We start from the raw sequence: 18,537 nt of genomic DNA, 5'->3' as shown, positions 1-18,537 counted from the left end.
GTGGTGGTAATAGTGGCGGACGTGAGCGCGATTGTATCCCCGCACCTGTCAAAGGCAGTCAACAACATGGCATAGTGGTGAAACCGTACTGTCGCGTACACCGATCGGCCGTACTTATGTTGTTCGCGCCGATGAATGCCACAGGTCTTGTCGTTGGAACGTCCGGTCGAGGTTCGCTCGAGGTCGAGACAGCCGGGTGAAAGTGCGCGCGTGCTCGCATGTGTGCGCCACGCGTCCGTTTCTAACCTGGCCAGAACGATGAGTCGCCGTCATTCAGTGCTGCTGTGCGGGCCCGCGCCCGCCGTGATGTGATGTATTTTCTTGCCTTTCACATTGTAAACAAATTAACACAAGTTCATCAGTGAAAACCCACGTCGAAATGGCGAGTCCGGTGAAACAGCTCAGGTAAGCTCGAGTCGTTAGCTAGCAGCGATTTGTTTCTTCGTCTCTCTTCAGATATCGTGTGTTGTTATGTTGCCCAAGGGGCAACGACGGTGTTTTAGCCTGACCGCGACGCTCTACGTCTCTTTTTCTGCGCGCAGATTTTACTTCGTCACGTGGAACGTAGCCACAAAGTTCCCGAGTCTCCAGCAGGATCTTCATCAGCTTCTAGGCATCACACCTTACGCAGAGCCCGAGCAATGGCCAGATTTGTATTTCATAGGGTATGTCTCTTATATAACTTCTCTACACACCCACGATTTTTGGTTTTAATAATATATACACATACCTCTGCATATGTTTCTTCAGGTTACAAGAAGTCAAGTCTCAGCCACAGAATATGGTGTTGGACTACATACTATTTGAAGATCCCTGGACTAAAGCGTTTAGGTAAACCACTTAAAGTGACATCAGTCATGAATGTAATCATGACTTTATATACAAATTCGCCAAAGATATTACAGAGATATTAATTAATGACATCATTTCCAGAGACGTATTGAAAAGATATGATTATGTTAAGATACGTTCTCAGCGGTTACAGGGTCTTGTCTTAAACGCGTTCTGTCTCAGGAAACATATGACGCATTTAAGGTCTGTGGAAGCTCAATACACTAGGACAGGCTTCGGCGGCATGTGGGTAAGAGACAGCCACAAAAACATAGCGACAAATGTTACACTGACAATTGCACTGATGGCATTATCTCTATGCATACAGGGAAACAAGGGCGCTGTGAGCATAAGAATGACAGCTTATGGTGTGAGCATTTGCATAGTGAATACACACTTGACTCCCCATGACCACTTATTAGCTGATAGGATCTCGGATTACAATACTATCGTGACTGATCATACTTTTACCGTTTCATGTACAACGAAGATATTATACCATGAGTACGAACTTTTTTCACGTGAAAGTGAATATTGTACACATTATTCATACAAAATTCATTAACAATGTCTCCCGACGCGCTGATAATATACCCTTTCTCCACGTCAGTTATATATTTTGGATCGGTGACTTAAACTTTCGGCTCAACGGAGAAGACTTAACCGCCGTCGATATAGACTCGATGGTAAAGAAGAAGCAGCTCGAAAAACTCCTTGAGAGAGATCAGCTGAGGATGGTAATGAGAGACGGTCAAGCTTTCGCCGAGCTGAATGAGAACGCTATCACATTCCCGCCTACTTACAAGTACGAATTCGAGTCTCAGGCATTTGATCTCAAGTAAGTTGAGCGGAAAATCTCGCGTCCCGTTTCATATAACCCACAGCTCATAAGTGCGCTCTACATTCTCAATTTTCCGTCACGCGTAGACGTAGACCATCCTGGACCGATAGGATTTTATATAAGGTCAACGCGGTAGACATCTACGATGATATACAACTTCACACAATGCAGCATACTTACAAGAGCCACTCTAGCTACAGCGTTTCGGATCACAAGCCGGTAACTGGAGAGTTTGACATCGTGGTAAGTACTCTCGCGATGCACACGACTACCCCGCAATTTTTCACACACACACACACACGCGCGCGCGCGCGCGAATGACGACACCTTCTTCTTCAGGTGAGGCCTATCGTGACAGACGATATCGTGGAATTTCAAGATTGCACTATGGCGGATCATTTTATATCTTACAAACTGCAGCGAGATTTCACGCCGGGCAACGCGGACTGGATAGGTCTCTTCTCCTACGAGTTCTCCAGCTTGGACGATTACATCGTCTACGAGTATATCAGTCGCGGTGAGTTTACGACTTCGTTACACTCTTCTGATTTCATTTTCCAATGTCATGGCTGTTAATCGGTTGTTTTGATAATACGTCTTTTTAATAACATGCTAGGTAAGTTGACCTCGCCGCCCGGTGACTCACTCGCGAGCACCGAACGCATATTCTTCAGCGACACAGCGCTTCGCCTGACGGAGACGTACTGCTTGGTCTATGTAGCTCAACGGGGTGACATAATGGAGATTTTGGGCGTGAGTCCCGCGTTTTCAGGTCCTCGTAGACCGATCGAGGCAGCTGACTCGTCCACGTAAATCTTTCATGACCGACGGATCGATTCACTTGGAAGCTTACGTGTAAGAACGTCAATCCTCTCGCCGCTCATGGCAATACCTCGCTTAAATCACCCAACGTTTGGACAAGAAAATGTTTTCATTTCTGTTCAATTGTTCATCATCATCTTACTGATTACCACAACTTTTCGTGAAGAATTGTGATAAAGTTCTAGAGGTGGGATCGGGTTCGCCTTCGTAGGCTCCTTCGAGCTGTAGGGATATTTAAGCAAGTCGGAGAATATGGCCTTTAAAACATAAAGGGTGCTTTCGACACGGTGTGTAGTTTGTGAAATCGAAGCATCGAGATACAATGCTTCTCTGCGTACACTTGGACTCGATATTTGCCTTCGACGCTTCATTCTCGATGTATTTTGGCTCGCAATGAGAGACCTAAATTCTTGGGAGTTGATCAAAAACGAGTTGGTCCTCGCGTTGAACCAACGGTAACGTCCACAAACTGTATCGAGAGAAACGTCCAAACCGTACCGAAGCCAAGTGCACCGTTTAAACTATTACTTTTGGTACCTGGTTTTGCGCGCTCGGGTTTGCCGCCAATCAGAGCGCGTCCCGCGCGTATTAATTGTACGCTTTAGGGAGAGAGCTTGCAGTGAGTGCACGCGCCAAGTTTTCACGCACGCGAAATCTTCCTCGATCCATTAACGCCCACGCTTTGTGCGCGAGACAAAAGCAGTTGTATTGTTAACTTTCCTTCCCCTCCTATTTCCCTCCTACACCGCCTCCGAGCGTTAATGGGTCAATATCACGATGTTATGAGTGCGCTCACCTCGCAGCGTTGTATATCCTCTTAGCGAGATCATCATCATGTAGCAATTTGGGTTGTGGCAAGGCGACACTTGCACGTGCCGCCCACCGTACAAGAGTCTGTACTATTTTATTTTTATAGACACCGACCGACCGGGTGGAACAAAGCGAAACGAACAAACGTATACTGTGGTTTCAATGGGTATATGCAAATAAAGGATATTAGTATTTTTTATTCGTCTCTCGTCTCGTCACCTCAACGCATCCCGCTTGCGCATTCATAATAAACTGATTTATTCAATAAATTAATATCTAGCAACAAAATACGGCAATAAATAAGCAAATTGCACATAACGATGACGACGACGACGATGTGTAAAACAGCGACGCGTAAACACGAATGACGTGTTATCGACACGAAGACATCGATTTTTGGCGAGAATCTTAACGTTGCGCGATATCTCCTCGTGACACTGCAACATTGTAACAATGCATAAATATTACCAGCTGCCCCATGCGCCCGATCAACGCGGATTCGCGCAGCCGAGTCGCAGCTCGGACCGACAACAAACGTGCGTATAATATTGCGTATTTAATACCGGGAACCACTCCAGCAAGGTCGTTCCCTCCATTATCGTTTCTCACGATTCCGCAATTAGTGCAAACACAGTACGCGTACTGTATCGCGCAGAAGACAAATCACGTATTACATAATGCGCGTTGCCGACGAGGATATTCTATTTTCATCGAGCGCCGCGGTTTCAGCGCGAAATGCACGCTCTCATGCGAAAATTATCTCACTGGGCGAACACGGACGTACCTCGCATTCGGAGAAACTCGAACGTGTCGCAGCTCATCCATTCTCCGCTTCTCCGTTCCCGGATATGTCGTACATTAAGAGAGAAAAAACAAAGAGAAACGACTAGAACTCTATACGACTCTCGAGCGTTAGGCGCGCGATCCGACTCAAGTGTATAAATAAAAATCACCATGTGCCTCCGGCCGCACGTGCGCGCGCGCGCGCGCGCGCGCGAGAGAGAGAGAGAGAGAGAGAGAGCGCCGCGCGCCGGATTTCACGGGCTAATTCCGCAGCTAACTAAAAAACTCAGGTGGGTGTTCGAGTGGCGATATCCATCGGCGGGAATCGCGTCGAAGCGCGGGCGGTATATCCGCTCGGAAAACGTCACTCGTCTTCGAAAGGCGTTTCAAGCTGGCGTCGTGATACGACGAGTTCAAATAAACTCTCGTCTCATGGTGTGAACGCGCCTTCGTTTTGCATCATCTCACACAGGGAGTCCGATTGTCGGCTTGAATAGAGATCTGTTCGAGCCTACGGCCGAGTTCACGACCTCCGGCCAAACCCGACGTATGTCGTCGTCGGAAACGCGTGGTGCCTCCTCCTTCACAAGTAGGCTCGACTCCTTCATCTTCTCATCTACGTTGTCATTGATCAATGATGATAGTCTCTCCTGGCAGTCCGGAATTGCCGTTCACAGGCATCACAGGTAATAGCGCCAACTCCATGCTGCCGACTTCCGGCTCGTTCGTGTGAATTCCACGCATCTTCTGAATCCGGTGCCAGACAAAGTCCCTGATGGGCCTTCTCAGGACGAACAGTCCGAATATGAGCACGCCCTGGAGCACGTTCACCAGGTCGAACGCCGACCAGTCTAGCTGATCGGCGCCGACCCACCAAGAGATCAGCTCCATCGTCCAGTTGAGGCCCATCAAGAAGAACAGCACCAGGCAGACGAGGAAGGTCCTCTTGAGCCTGCGGAAGAGTCTCTGCTCCACCCGATCGGAGCTCTCGTTCCTCGCCAGGCGCCGAAGCGCGAACTCCTGCTGGTATCTAGTAATGTTTATAGCAGTGATCACGAAGAGGATCATGTTGGCGAATAAGAGCAGGCCGACTGGCACATAGAAGTACGGCATCGCTTCTTCATCAGCTGTGGAAGAAGTAAGAAGAATTAGCAGCGATGTTCTCGCGTCTTCGGGCGTTCAAATGAGACAGGAAGCTCGATGATGTGACGTCTGTGACGTTGGGAATAATCCTGGGCCAGGGTTCTTCATGAACGGCGATCGCGAATGTTTATCTGTGATTTCACGGTGTTGATGTATTTGTAAGCTACGAATGGTGATCACAGGACGGTTAGGCCGGATGTTTACGTGCTCTAAATGGCGATGGAAGACAAGCGAGATGAACGAGTGTCACACCGTGTAAATGCGGTGACGCGGGCAAATCGGGACTCACATTTGAACCAACAGCTGTCACTGCCGAATGCGGGTTTCACGTAGGTCGTGGGTATCGTGGGGTTGAGATCCATTGCCATCGAGATGAGAATGAGGATCGCCGGCGGGCCCCAGGCCCATATAGAGTAGTAGAAGAACAGCATCTTGGACGGTGTACGCCTGTACGAGCGTTGATTCACGTGGTAGCGCACCATCTGCCACGTCTCGATGCATATCACGTTCAGCCAAAAGAAGCAGGCCACGAATGAGAACTGGATGACGAATGCTGAAAACGACCCCGGCCGGTTTTCAGATCAATTCGTCGACTCACAGAGAGCGAATCGCCGCGTCGACGCGTTAGAGATTTCACGCTCCGTCAAAAGTATGATTCGCCGCAAATTGTAGTGCACCAACAATAGCAGAAAGATCAAGACGTTCTTAGCTCGACAAACTTCAGAGATCTAATACGCTACGAGAACATTTCTCCTCTGGCTGAATTGTCGAGAAACAAATTCAACACTCGACGTTGCGTTACGAAGGTGATTAAAAAAAAGATGTCGCATCCTTTCTATCTTTCGTTTTCTGACGATTCTTAGATACTCTGGTAGCGATCCTGCGGATTAGCATAAATGAGTCGGGAGAATTGATCTTTGAACGATCCTCGGCAGTGGTATATGCTAATAACTAGGTGAAGCTTCCTTAATTAGTCAGCGTGATAGTTGAATTATCCTTATCAATCTCTTATATATCTCCTTATCAATCTCGACTTTTTTTTTCCTGATGGATATCTGCGGGGAAACCCAATCGATTTTCTATAGGACGGTGCGTCAAGATGCGTGCTACATTCCGATCCTGCGGATTTGCATAAATGAGTCGGGAGAATTAATTTTTGAACGATTCTCGGCAGCGATGTATAATAATAACTAGATGAAGTTTCCTCAGTTAGTCGCGTAGGAGTTGAAATTCCTTATCTGTCGAGACTTCTTTTTTCCTGATGAACGTTTGCGGGGGAACCCAATCGATTTTTTATTTAACAGCGGTATATAATAATAACTAGGTGAAGTTTTATCACAGTTAGTCGCGCAATAGTTGAAATTTTCTTCCTGATGGACATTTGCGGGGAAACCCAATCGATTTTTTATGCGACGGTGCGTCAAGATGCGTGCTCTATCCCGGAAATAGATTCGCGGAATCGTGCGTAAATCGTGCGGAATCTCGCTGAAAATGAATTGTCTTACCTATACTGATGCAGATTTCAGGCGGCATTTGCGCACTCGCGAGTTGCGTAATGGCCAAAGTGGTGAAGGCTAGCGCCAGGCAGCCGCAATAGTGGCAAAGGGCCTTCCCGTGGACATCTCGTAGTCTCGGCGTTATGACGTACGCCACGATGGTGAGGATGAGAAAAGGAACCGAGATCAAGAGGCCGCAGGCGTAAATAATGATCTGCGTGTCCGTGGTCGAGCTGGTACTGCCTGAAATCGTTGCGTTTTTCGTAGGGTCGACGTGTAAGGTCAAACGCGCCGACGTTTATATTCGTCACCACGACGTGTTAATTCCTACGGTCAACCGGCTTAAAAAATAATCAATGATAATGACAATCACTTTCCGAAATAATCGATCACGCGAATAAACGAATGTCACCTTGGGGAATTTGAGATTTCACATGAGAGATTTGTGAGAGATCGCAAAGAGACTTTCAGAAAACGTCTCAGAACCATTTACAACATGTTTCATCTTTTTCCGCGTTTTTAGGTATCTTTTAGACGTTTTTCTGGATGCCTTGTTAGATGCCTTGGATACCTTTTTTAGGCGTCTTTCAGACATTTCTGCTACCTGAGGAGGAATTAACAATGGGACGAGGAAAAAATCTTTTTACGAGCTTTCTTTCTTTCCTTTCATAAATCTCTCAGTTTGTGCAATTCACCCGACACAATACGCACCTTCGGCAAAACAAACGAGCGGACTGAGACCCCGGTTGACTAGTTCGCCCAGTTCGTCCACTTCAAAGACGATTTCCATGCAATAATTCTCACCGGGTGAGAGCATAGTCGGTATATGCTGCGGCGCGAAGATGGAACCGTTCAACAACAAGTGATACTCATCGTAATCGTCCGCTTTTGGATCTAATAAGTACCTGAAAATATATTTTTCAAATGTATGCGACGCAAACACGCGAAACTCGCGTCGTATCAACTCGCGAACAGACAGTGTATTGAATATTGAGTGGGCGGCAAAGTTTACAGAAAAACACTAGGATAAGCGCGAGGATAACCTTCCGAGAAACGCACCTCCGTAATCAACTGTCCAGAAGAAACGAGTTATGCTGGTGCACGAGGAAGCTATTCGCGTCCAAGGATATCCGATTATCACGGAAATCACAATAATGCTTCACGGTGGTTGCGAGTATTTTTCTCGATAAATCATACGTCGTAGAATGTCAGTCGACTAATATATTCAATTATTGTTCCCATCCACGTGTTTTATACACAACACGCAACAAGCTTTTGCACACTTTTCATCGTTTGTAGAAGAGAAAAGGAAACGCGGAGGAGAGAAGAAATTTGCATTATCTTTAAACATATTAATAATAAAGGACAGCTATAATGGTTTATATTCGATATTCAAAAGAAATTAATTTTATATAACCTACACTAGGAAAAAAATTCAGTATCTCTAAAAAAACTGTTTAGTTGAGCATTTTTTAATAGCAACCAAATATCTTGTTTTATATAACAAAATATATTTAGTTGTCTCAACTAAACTCTGTTCTCCGAACCAAATGATTTTGTTCTTAGACTTCATATATAAAAATTAAGCATTTTAGTAATTTCATCCATAAAAATTACATAATAACGAAATATTATTTTACATAAACTAAAATAATGGATACTACTTTGTCTTTCTGTGTGCTAAAATTTAGATTTTATATATTAAGAAAAAATTATAGTATTTTTAACAAAATTCATTTAGTTAAAGCTTTTTGGTTGCTACAACAAAAGTATTACGTTATACGAACAAACCGTACAAACAAACAAGATATTTGTTTGCAGGAACTAAACAGTTTTGTTGGGCATATTTCAACCAAATTAATTTGTTGTTACAACAAAATTTTGGTTCACGCAACAATACATTTTTCCTAGTGTACTCTTTTTTCATGTATAAATATATTTCAGCTGATGAAGTGCGCAAATACTTTCGCACACATTGCAGAAAAGTCCACAATGAGTCCTCGAATATGTCACCATCGAGCCGAGTGTTACGAGACAAAGTTGAGATACGACGAAAAGTTTTCATGGCGGCGTTCAAAAGTTACTGCGATTTCCAGAGAGTCTATCCGAAGTCGTAATGTGCGCGGATCGTAATTCGTGCACGATAACATGCGAGACATACTTTATTCCGCAAGAAATGTTTTTTCTCTCTCGATACACATTCCTTATCAATAAATCGCGGATAAAAGCGCGACGATGCCGCATTGTCTTCCGTGAGCGTCCAAGTTCGTCGAGATTAAGAAACATGTCACTTTACGATTTCATCTCCGCCAATTATCATGCAACATGATACAATTTTTCTTCTCTTCCGGTAACAGAAAGAAAAGACATTATTTCGACGATACGTTATCTGCCGCGTGTGCGCGCGTAACTGTGACAGTGATCGAACGTATTGGAATCGTGTAAAGCGAGAGCCCGTAAATTACTCCCAATAAGCGCATAATTGACGCATCGACTTGTCACGCAGCTCGTAAATATCTGAAGAATGCAGTGCCGAGAGTTATACTTATCGGCATCGCGACGCGCGACGATGTCTCAATTACACTCACTTCAAACTGAGAAATTCCGTAAATGTTATATAAAATATTTCCTCCATCTCTCGGCATCGCGTCGCGCGGTTATCTACGGGCTACTCGACGATATCGACGCAATGACATGCGTTATCGTCTACAATCGCCGCAATACGGTGCGAAAATGGACGTTTCGTGTAATTATTCTTTTTTTCTTCGCTGTGTTGCACGTTCTAAAATTAACGGAGAGGCGATCGACGCGATCAACGTCCGTTCTTATTACGACACAATGAAAATGGAGTCTTATCGTGGGATACGAGCAGGTAACGTTCCGATCCATTGATAAGGATTTTATCTATAGTCTACGGATTTTATTATGTAACGGACGAGTTTGTTGAGAAAAATCGTCCGTCCGCGACGCGACTCGGAAAATATGTTCGTTACGAATTCCTTCCCGCTTTTTTAGTCAAAACATACTTTTTATATTGGCATGGAATTCCCACGATGGCGACAAATTGATCGTATTTCTTTCCAGGTAACAGCATGCCTGTTTGGTTGAATTTGCTGAAATAAGGCGAGAAATGCTCCGTCGACGAGTCATTTGAAGGCACGCACAAGGATTTCCCGGCCGCGTCTTTCACGAGGATTTCGTCCAGGAAGCAGCATTTCCCCACTAAAGGCAGCCCTTCGTAATTGTTCGGCACGAGGGTCTCATTTTGCTAAAAAAAAAGAACAAAAAATCGAAAATCAGATGATATCGTCGCGATTGTTGCGTTGCAACACAACAGCCGGCCGCAGACGGTATAAAATCCCGAAATTGGAAAAACACATTTCGCACGGTATGTCATGAATACAAACGAGGCGGGTAGCGATGCAAATGCGAAATAAATTACGCGCGAAGGAGCAATTTACTCGAACTGGTTTGAGATATTCGGCGGCTGAGATACACGGAGATGGAAGACTCGCGCGCGTTCGCTCGCTCTTCCACTCGCAAGCCTGGAACTTCCGCGAAAATGACGTTCGTATATGCATAAACGAGCGGAGATCGTCGTGTCAACAACACATTGTTGTATCATCGACATTGTGTGATTCACAAATTGATAAATCGAGCCTCTCGAGTAGTATCGCGGTAGTGCCTCAAGTGCGGAATTGAATGCGACTAGTGAGATGAGACTTTGAACATTCCGGCTTCGGTTTTCGTCCGGCGCATTTTCGTTCTGCGATCGCGACTGCGATGTTCCGCGTAAAACAACTCACGATTCGTGTAATCTGGACAACATCAAGAAAACAGCGATCGATACAAGCGCGATTGGCGCTGCGCTCCAAATATAACTCGAGGAGAGAGAGAGAGAGAGAGAGAGAGAGAGAGAGAGAGAGGCAGAGGGAGACGAAGAAAGAGATGCGCGTACACGAGAAGCGGATAAATAAATAAATTCGGGATGATTTCAGTCTAGCGACATAAATATTCGAAAGAGCGAATATACTCACCAGCAACGGAACTGTGTGTATGATGGGCGCTACGTCACTTGCGTGCGCAATCGGCGCCGACAAGTGCGCCAGGAGGACGCAGATGCCAGCGAGACGCATCCTGGACAATAGCCACGGCCTGTCGGAGCTTATCGAGTCGTCGGGCGAGATCATTTTGTCGCGGTCTCACGACGGGGAAGCTCGACGCGCTCGTCGTTAATTGACTCTGTGTCTCTCTCTCTCTCTCTCTCTCTCTCTCTCTCTCTCTCTCTCTCTCTCTCTCTCTCTCTCTCTCTCTCTCTCTCTCTCTCTCTCTCTCTCTCTCGAATTAACATGCACCGAGCGCGTCGCCGGGCGTCGTCGAACTTTGGATTCTGCGGATATTTATCGGACCCGGAGCGGCTCACGGCGACAGGATCACCACGATTTGATCTCGCTCTCACTCTCCGCGCGATAACGAGGGCACGAGGGATTTGCTTCTCCACGCCGGGCTAAAATGTTCGTCGCGCGCGATGACGGAGGCGGATTCAGCGCTCGCGTTTCGTCACTCGATATCGCGTCAGGATCCTGCACATTTATCTTGTCACACCTTGCTTGCACTGCGCCGATAAGTCGACGCTTCCGCGTAACGTGGTCGTCATTATTTGCCCGATCGATGGCGATTTATCAATTAAAGGCTCTCTCTCGGCTTCGTCCACAGCGCCCGCTTGCCGGCCGGTTTCGCCAAATTATCCTTTCGGCCGCGATCCCTCGCGAAATCCTCCCGACTCACACGCACGCACGCACGCACGCACACTTGTCGCTGTTTATCGCGTTGTCACCGGTACCGTTTTAACGATTTCTCCCGCCTTGAATGCACCGATCATCAATCTCACTCCACGCGGCGCGTTAGGTCATTCGGGAATCCCGGGCTGGGACTGGCCGCCGCGCCGGCGACAACGGCCCGAAACACCTACAGCGAGGAGGAGAATGACAGTCACGAATAAAATTGGGGGAGTTCCTCCGTGGAGCGTCTTGGTGAGACAACGTCGCGAGGAGATACTTTCTCCTGCTGTATTCTTCCCAACGCGCTACTTTTATCGCGTTCTTCTTCGCGCGAGATGTCGATTTTTAACGACGACCTTGAGCCAGCTTCTCTTATTTGCATAAATATTTCGGACCCGTGGCGGACGGAGTGGCGACACGGTTTCACGTCGACGAAGACGCCACTTTCGAAAATCTGAATCGAAACTATCTCTAAATGCTACACCGCGGTGATACTTGATATATTAGACCCAGCTGATATTTCATCGGGGTGACGAGATCGATGCACGTCCGTGGTGACGAACGCAGTTCAGCGAACTCGAAGTTGCCGCTGCTTCGTCGCTGAAGAGGCGCTTTCATCAAGGAAGATGAGCAGCGAGAGCCTTGTCGTTTTACCGTTGTCGATTATCAAGGCGCGTCCCGTCGTTATTGCTTCTCCTCCGCGCGGGCGGACTTCTCGACGATGACGTCTTCGCGCTCGAGCATGCCAAGCGCGAGCCGAGCGAAAGAAGCTCTCTTCGCGAGAGAAGCTCTCTTTGCGAATGCCAAATCTCCTCCTCGCGACCGCTCTCGACGATGGCCCCCGCGCTTTCGATTGCACTGGCGCGTAATTAACCGGCAGCCCCGATTTTCGAGAGAGTCGTCGACGGTACCCGTACGGCGAGAATGTCGCGGGTTCTTCTTCACTGTGAGAGCGCACACCGACTTTCCCTCGTGACGAAAATCGTCCCAGCTCTAATCGCGCTTCCTCCTTCGGCGAGTGATTATCTGGCCGGCCGGCGAATCGCGTTGATATACGCAGACGCGATCGAGCGAACAACGTGCAGAGCGGCGAGCCGGCGAGCGAAGCGACAGGTGGATCCCACGTGCACCTCTGATCAACGTCCGAGAGCCCACTGGCCGGACTTCTCGATCCACTCGCGCCTTTATCGAATGCGAGAGAGCGATCTCTCGCGCGCGCCACGCGCCGCGCTGAGAACTCCGGCGAGAACGTGCCCACGCGAGCTACGCTCGCGTACACGTGTACGTGATATACCCGAGGTATTTCGCACCGTCGCGCTGCGGTGTTATCGATCGTCGAAGACAGGTATTTACTCCATCAACCGATCCGCCATCAAATAATCGCGGACTCGAGCAGCCACCCTGACGAGGGTCTCCTCTCGCGAGTCTTGTATGAGTGGCCAACCGTGTTCCCGAGAGAGAGAGAGAGAGAGAGAGAGAGAGAGAGAGAGAGAGAGAGAGAGAGAGAGAGAGAGAGAGAGAGAGAGAGAGATTGACGACAGACGTTGGCGCTCCATCGACGATCAATTATTGGCTACGTGTGTGTGCATTGTTGAGCGCAAATTTGTTGCACGTGAAACATAAACGTTTATCAATGTTTGCGCGAATTGTCACGCGTGACTCGCGCGCGTCACATTTACTGCATCTTTCATCCTTTCATTCTTTCATTCTCTCTCTCTCTCTCTGTCTCTCTCTCTCTCTCTCTCTCTCTCTCTCTCTCTTTCTCTCTCTCTTTCTCTCTGTCGCTCTTTACAGCACAACGATCCTCTCGAAGAGACGGAGGAAGCGCGCACAGCGATTAGCCGATTACTATTTTCGCACATCTGTCGACGCTTTTTCGGCCGCTGATTCAACGCGAATCGATACCAATCCGCCGAAAAAGCCGAGCTTATCGCCCCGTGAGAGGAAGCGCGCGCGTATCTGGCTTTTTCGAGATAACATGATGACACTCTCAATATTATAGCTATTACATTACACACCATCGTCGAGATTAAGAACGCTGAGTGCGCGCGCGCAAGCGGAATTTCAGCGATTTTCTCGTTAACGTCTCGCGATTCTCCCGATTCTGCTATCTTGACGTTGCAAGCCGGCCGCGGCGGCCGATGACGGGAAGAAGCGCACCTACCGCGAATTATCAGGTGGCGATTTATCGCTGTCGAAATTCCCCTGCGGTGCCGCCGGCCGCGAAACGCGCAACTCCGCTAATATGCCCGCCACGTCATCCGGCTGGCCGAATCATTCTTCCGGCAAGGTTCATTGGCGAATTCTACGAAGCAATCGGCCGATCGGCGTTCCTCCGCATCTAGGAGCCTCGCTCGGCCCGGCGGTCTTCTTCTGCCCGACGCGTGCACACCTTCGTGCTCTTACGTACAACGCGCAGCAGGGGGTGCAGCGGCGGCCGGAGTGTAAACGAAGGCCAAGCCGCGCGCCGAGGGGATGTAACGAGGTGTTACGGTAAACACAGAATGGAGAACGACGTCGCTATTTCGGTCGATAACGCGATGCAAACGTCAGTAACTCGCACGGGGCTATCCAGACACGCGAGCCTCGGGCTCTCCTTCCTCCCGCGAGCCTCCCTCGAGAGGCTTGCCGCGACGGCTTGTCGCTCGAGGGACGCCGCGCGGAGTTCGCGGGGAAGACGGGGAGAATCCCCGAAACGTTACAGTGGATAATCGAGCGTTAATCCGAAACGTCAACGCGGATTGGAGAGGTTGAGCTCGACGATGCGCGAGCGTGGGAGGACACGCGTCCTCTTCAACTCCCGCCGCGAACTCCGAACTCCTCGTCGCGAGATTCCGAACGTCGGAACGCGCCCTGTTTACAAGTTCCAAATTCAAACGGGTCGATTCATCGGTCGGAAGCGAGCGAGCGCGGCTCTTCCTCGCGCGTGGGTCTTCGAGTTTACTTTTGCCAGCCTACCAGTCAGCGTGCCAAAGTTCGAGTATAGAATGCACGTCGTCAGCGGACTTTGTGTGCAGTCTCATCGTGAACAATTATATCGAGACTCTCGGCGCCCTTGCTGGCGGAATTGATAGTCGCAAGTCGAATTAATAGTCGTCCGTTTCGCGACCCCGACGAGCCCCGCGCTCGAAACGGATCGCCATTACGGCGGATGATGAAGTTACGGACGGACCAGGCGCCCAGCCGTAAATATAGCGCTTGACGTAACGTAGTGCAAAGTAAACGTGCCACTTGTTCCCGCGTTTGTGCGGGAGAGAATCCGAGAAGACGGCGGAAAGGAGTGAAAATCCGATGACGCGCGGCGCGGCGCGTCGCGTCGCGTGCGTGTGGGCGTGCGACCAGGAAATCAGGCTAATGACGTGCTGCAGGACTTCCTACGTCAAAGGAAGCTCCGAATCGATGATTCTCCACGCACGAGAATCCTATCTCTATCGCTCTCTCAGGCTCTACGGCCGAACAAAGATTGAAATCAGCGCAACAAACGCAAACGGCGAGAGGAAGTGCGAAAGCGTGTTACAATGTTACAATGCGTTAAGATTCAGGATATTTACGCAGATAACGAAGCGTCTGGTACCCACATGGAGACCTCGATGCCGGTTTGATAATCCGCTCGCGTTCGCGCTTGCTTCGTGAACTCTACCGCTCTCTGTTACAGACTGCCGGAGACTTCGAAAGTCCAAGCGGTCGGTAACGCAGAAGATTTATGTAGGTGATAGCTCGTAGTACGTGGCACATTTGTAGCGATGACTCCGTTGAAAATTTCACGGAGCAAAGTTCAATCGGGAACAATAGCCGGACCGCCGCTTATCGCTCCGAGGGCGAAACGACGAAGGATGGCCTGTTTTAAGGAACGCTCGAAGTTTCGCGTGATATAAAACGCTCGAGTGCCTGGCCGAAAGGTGCTCGTTGAATATCAATCTCCTGGAGTATTAAACTTTCAATGGAAGACTCGGTAAACGTGCCGGACGCGTAAAACAGTCCCGAAATTATGCATTTCGCGCAGAGGCGTAGGCGCGCCCGAGCGAGCGAGAGCGCACAGTCCCGCCTAAGTTTTTATTAGAAAGTTTGTAGCAACGGAGCCTTTCTCTCTCTCTCTCTCTCTCTCTCTCTCTCTCTCTCTCTCTCTCTCTTTTTCTCTCCCTTGTTCGCTGCAATCTGGCGAAACTTTGAACGTAAAACCCCATCGCCGACCTTTTCTGCATTCGTAGCATGCATGAATTATTAAAGGCGAGCGGGCAAGTCCTCCTTCACGCATTTTCGCGAAGCATTTCGCGTGTCGCACTTTGTATCAACGTCCTCCGTTTCTCCCGCTCGTGTCGCCGCGTTTCATTCGATTCTTACTGGAACTGCGAGTCGCGAGCGATAAAATAAATGTTCTCTGATTATTCCACTCGAATTCCACGACGGAACCGATTTTTATGTGATACTTTTTGTGATCGCGGAATTAAAACGATATGCGTATTCCCGCGGAATATTCAACAGTATCTTTCTCGTCGTGCTAAAAAAAAAAAAAGGAAAAAAGAACTGATCTCCCGAAGTAAAAGCGAATAGAATAATGAGTATGCGCCTGGGGCGATTTCAAGCCGTTGTTTCTCCTCGACGGAAATCCGACGCGGTTTCTTATCCCGTGACTTTTTCAATTTCGAATATTTAATGATGCAACGCGTCGTGATCATGCGGGCAATATCATCGCAAGGTTTCGAGAACCGGATTCAAGGTAGAGCGAGTTCCTTTTCTCTGTCTCTCTCTCTCTCTCTCTCTCTCTCTCTCTCTCTCTCTCTCTCTCTCTCTCTCTCTCTCTCTCTGTCTCTCTCTCTCTCCCTCTCTCTTTTTCTCTCTCACCGTAGGCCGTAGGGCCGAAGCGCCAAGGGTCCTGCGACGTCACGCGCAAAATTGTCACGGGCCTCGCGTGCGGCCGCGGTCAGCGACGTCGGTCTTCAGCGTACGCACGTACACACGCAGTCGTCGTGTCGAACACGTTGATATGGACCACGCGACCTTGGCGCACGTACTTCGGCTATGCTTCGCTTTTGATGCGCGAACAAACGCGACGGTGTTCTCGTCGCTCTCGGCTTTATACGTTCAGTCAGCGCGATTCTGTAGGCGCGCGCTTCTGTCAAAAACGACGAGAAAGAGAAAGAACGAAGGGAGCAGAGAGGGAGAAAGGGAGAGAGGACACAAGGCGAGACGAAGCAGCCCATTCATTCAAAAGATAAACGCCACGCCAAGTACAAAGTGCAGCCGATGCGCAAAGTGAAAATAATTATCTGCCAACGACATTTCTCTATTATTCCCTCTTCTCTGTGAATTGAATTAAATTGAAAAAGATATCTTGAGCTCTGTATTTTTTACTTATTTAAAAAAAGTTAGATCTTTTTTTTTAACATTGTACTGTTTCAAATGTGTTGCAAAAAATAAATTTAAGCATCTCACGTGGTTTTGTGCTACGCGTCTCTCGCCACGCGATCGATCGATGCGAGCCTCTCATGTAAAATAATATTATTTTTTTTCGTTTCGATCAAAGACACGCGAGAAGGAAAATATGGCATAAAATAGCCTCGTATATGGAACCGCCGTAATCCTTCCCTCTTTAATCTCTTCTCATATATCTCGCGAACTTTTTGATAAAAATATTTCCATTCTCCGCGCTCGGTCGATTCTTTTCTCTTCCTCGAGAACCCGACGTTTTGACAAACAAAAGGTTTAGGAAATTTTTACCAAATACATATATATCGTAATTTTTTTAACAGATCGTAATTATTTTATTCATATTATTTTGAACCTACTGTTGTAAGAGTCGCCATTGATTACGTAACAAAAAAAGTTCTCTCTTCTTTTTTTTTATTTGCAACTATGATAATTTCACTCTTGTGTTGTACTACAATAACTGACTCTTTTACAACAGTGTTCACTTTTCACTTAATATAATTATATATATATATATATATAATATAAATATAATATATAAATATTATATATATATAATATATATATATATATATGTGTGTGTGTGTGTGTGTGTGTGTGTGTGTGTGTGTGTGTGTGTGTGTATGTGTATGTGTGTGGGCTATCGTTTTTAGGAAAAACTACCGATTACTTAGTGTTTATCGGAACTTATCGATTGACTGTCCCAGCTGCACATTTTTTATCTAAGGTTCCGCGGACAAGATGATCTAAGTATGACATCGCAATAAATTCTGTTGCTAAGGCAAATAATATAAGAATATCCTAATCGGAGCGATCCTGAATTTTAAGTATATACTTGCAATTTATCCATGGGTTTAACATGTCTAAAGTGTGAGTAACGATTATACTATAAAAGATAAATTTAAACATCTCACCTGCGCTCACGCGATCGCTTCGCGAGCAATAAAAAGTTCGTACGTATTTTTCATCTCGATCAGAGAGATCGGAGCGAGAACAGAAATATGGTATAAAACAGCCTCTCCTCGGACCGCCATGATCTTTCCCTCGCTTACTCTCCTTGCTAGAGCGCGGTCTTTTTAATAAAAATATTCCCCCTTCCGCCGTGCTCGTCTCGGCCCTTTTCCCCTCCTCGAGAACCCGACTTCATCCCTCTCACTCGGTCTTGCTCTCGCTCGCACCACAGCCTGCAGAGAGCTATGTAGTAGCAGGGTGACGCGATTCGGCGTCCCCTTCGTGCGGAGGCACTTAGCGTGAAGGTATTTGTCTATCGGAAACTATACCCTCGCCGCTCGTGCGCGCCATGAAATCTGTCCCTTTCGCACGCCCTCACAAGATTCCCTCGGCGAACACGAGAGCCCTGCGCGCTGTTTTTTCGTAGTGTCGCGGTAGTTAGATGACACGTGTACGCGATTCTGCAGGCGCGGTGGTGGGGAGGGTGGCAGGGGGCAAGGTACGGAACTCGCTACTCCGCAGTATCGATATACCCATTTTCGATCGTGACGTTAGAAGAAAGGCGACACGAGCGCGCTGCTAATTCAACTGTTCGCGTCGCGCTTCGCGCATATAAGCCGGCCCGCCGCTGCGGCATTGTATTATACTTTGT

General features: G+C 47.8%; 2 protein-coding genes across 3 annotated transcripts; one reads left to right on the top strand and one right to left on the bottom strand.

Moving 5' to 3' along the window:
* The first annotated feature begins 56 nt into the window (after positions 1 to 56).
* On the top strand, positions 57 to 3,503 carry LOC105183614 (inositol polyphosphate 5-phosphatase K). Of its 2 annotated transcripts, XM_011141876.3 has the most exons (10): positions 57 to 405; positions 543 to 665; positions 751 to 831; positions 934 to 1,081; positions 1,160 to 1,335; positions 1,442 to 1,669; positions 1,759 to 1,915; positions 2,012 to 2,189; positions 2,289 to 2,527; positions 3,411 to 3,503. In XM_011141876.3, the coding sequence occupies exons 1-9, from the start codon at positions 380 to 382 to the stop codon at positions 2,483 to 2,485; spliced, it is 1,314 nt and encodes a 437-aa protein (XP_011140178.1). In that variant the 5' UTR covers positions 57 to 379; the 3' UTR covers positions 2,486 to 2,527; positions 3,411 to 3,503. The 2 variants fall into 2 exon arrangements, with proteins under 2 accessions (XP_011140178.1, XP_019697219.1); XM_019841660.2 differs by having other exon boundaries at positions 2,289 to 3,501.
* Positions 3,482 to 10,989, bottom strand: LOC105183615 (G-protein coupled receptor Mth2). Its single transcript, XM_011141878.3, has 6 exons — positions 10,764 to 10,989; positions 9,753 to 9,994; positions 7,438 to 7,631; positions 6,736 to 6,969; positions 5,520 to 5,783; positions 3,482 to 5,214 (listed from the first exon to the last, which is right to left on the bottom strand). The coding sequence occupies exons 1-6, from the start codon at positions 10,914 to 10,916 to the stop codon at positions 4,712 to 4,714; spliced, it is 1,590 nt and encodes a 529-aa protein (XP_011140180.2). The 5' UTR covers positions 10,917 to 10,989; the 3' UTR covers positions 3,482 to 4,711.
* Positions 10,990 to 18,537: the final 7,548 nt, after the last annotated feature.

Source organism: Harpegnathos saltator, unplaced genomic scaffold (genome assembly GCF_003227715.2).
Source record: "Harpegnathos saltator strain DR-91 unplaced genomic scaffold, Hsal_v8.6 scaffold758, whole genome shotgun sequence".
Classification (NCBI taxonomy): Eukaryota; Metazoa; Arthropoda; class Insecta; order Hymenoptera; family Formicidae; genus Harpegnathos; species Harpegnathos saltator.
The sequence above is the reverse complement of the archived record's forward strand: the minus strand, read 5'-3'. Positions and strand labels throughout refer to the sequence as shown.

Bases quoted from the DNA above. Each gene is read 5' to 3' on its own strand.
- LOC105183614 (XM_011141876.3), top strand. From the start codon at position 380: ATGGCGAGTCCGGTGAAACAGCTCAG. The intron at 666-750 runs GTATGTCTCTTA...ATGTTTCTTCAG, and splicing joins CCAGATTTGTATTTCATAGG to GTTACAAGAAGTCAAGTCTC. The intron at 832-933 runs GTAAACCACTTA...CATCATTTCCAG, and splicing joins CCCTGGACTAAAGCGTTTAG to AGACGTATTGAAAAGATATG.
- LOC105183615 (XM_011141878.3), bottom strand. From the start codon at position 10,916: ATGATCTCGCCCGACGACTCGATAAGCTCCGACAGGCCGTGGCTATTG. The intron at 9,995-10,763 runs GTGAGTATATTC...CTTTTTTTTTAG, and splicing joins TACACACAGTTCCGTTGCTG to CAAAATGAGACCCTCGTGCC. The intron at 5,784-6,735 runs GTAAGACAATTC...GGTCGTTTTCAG, and splicing joins TGAAATCTGCATCAGTATAG to CATTCGTCATCCAGTTCTCA.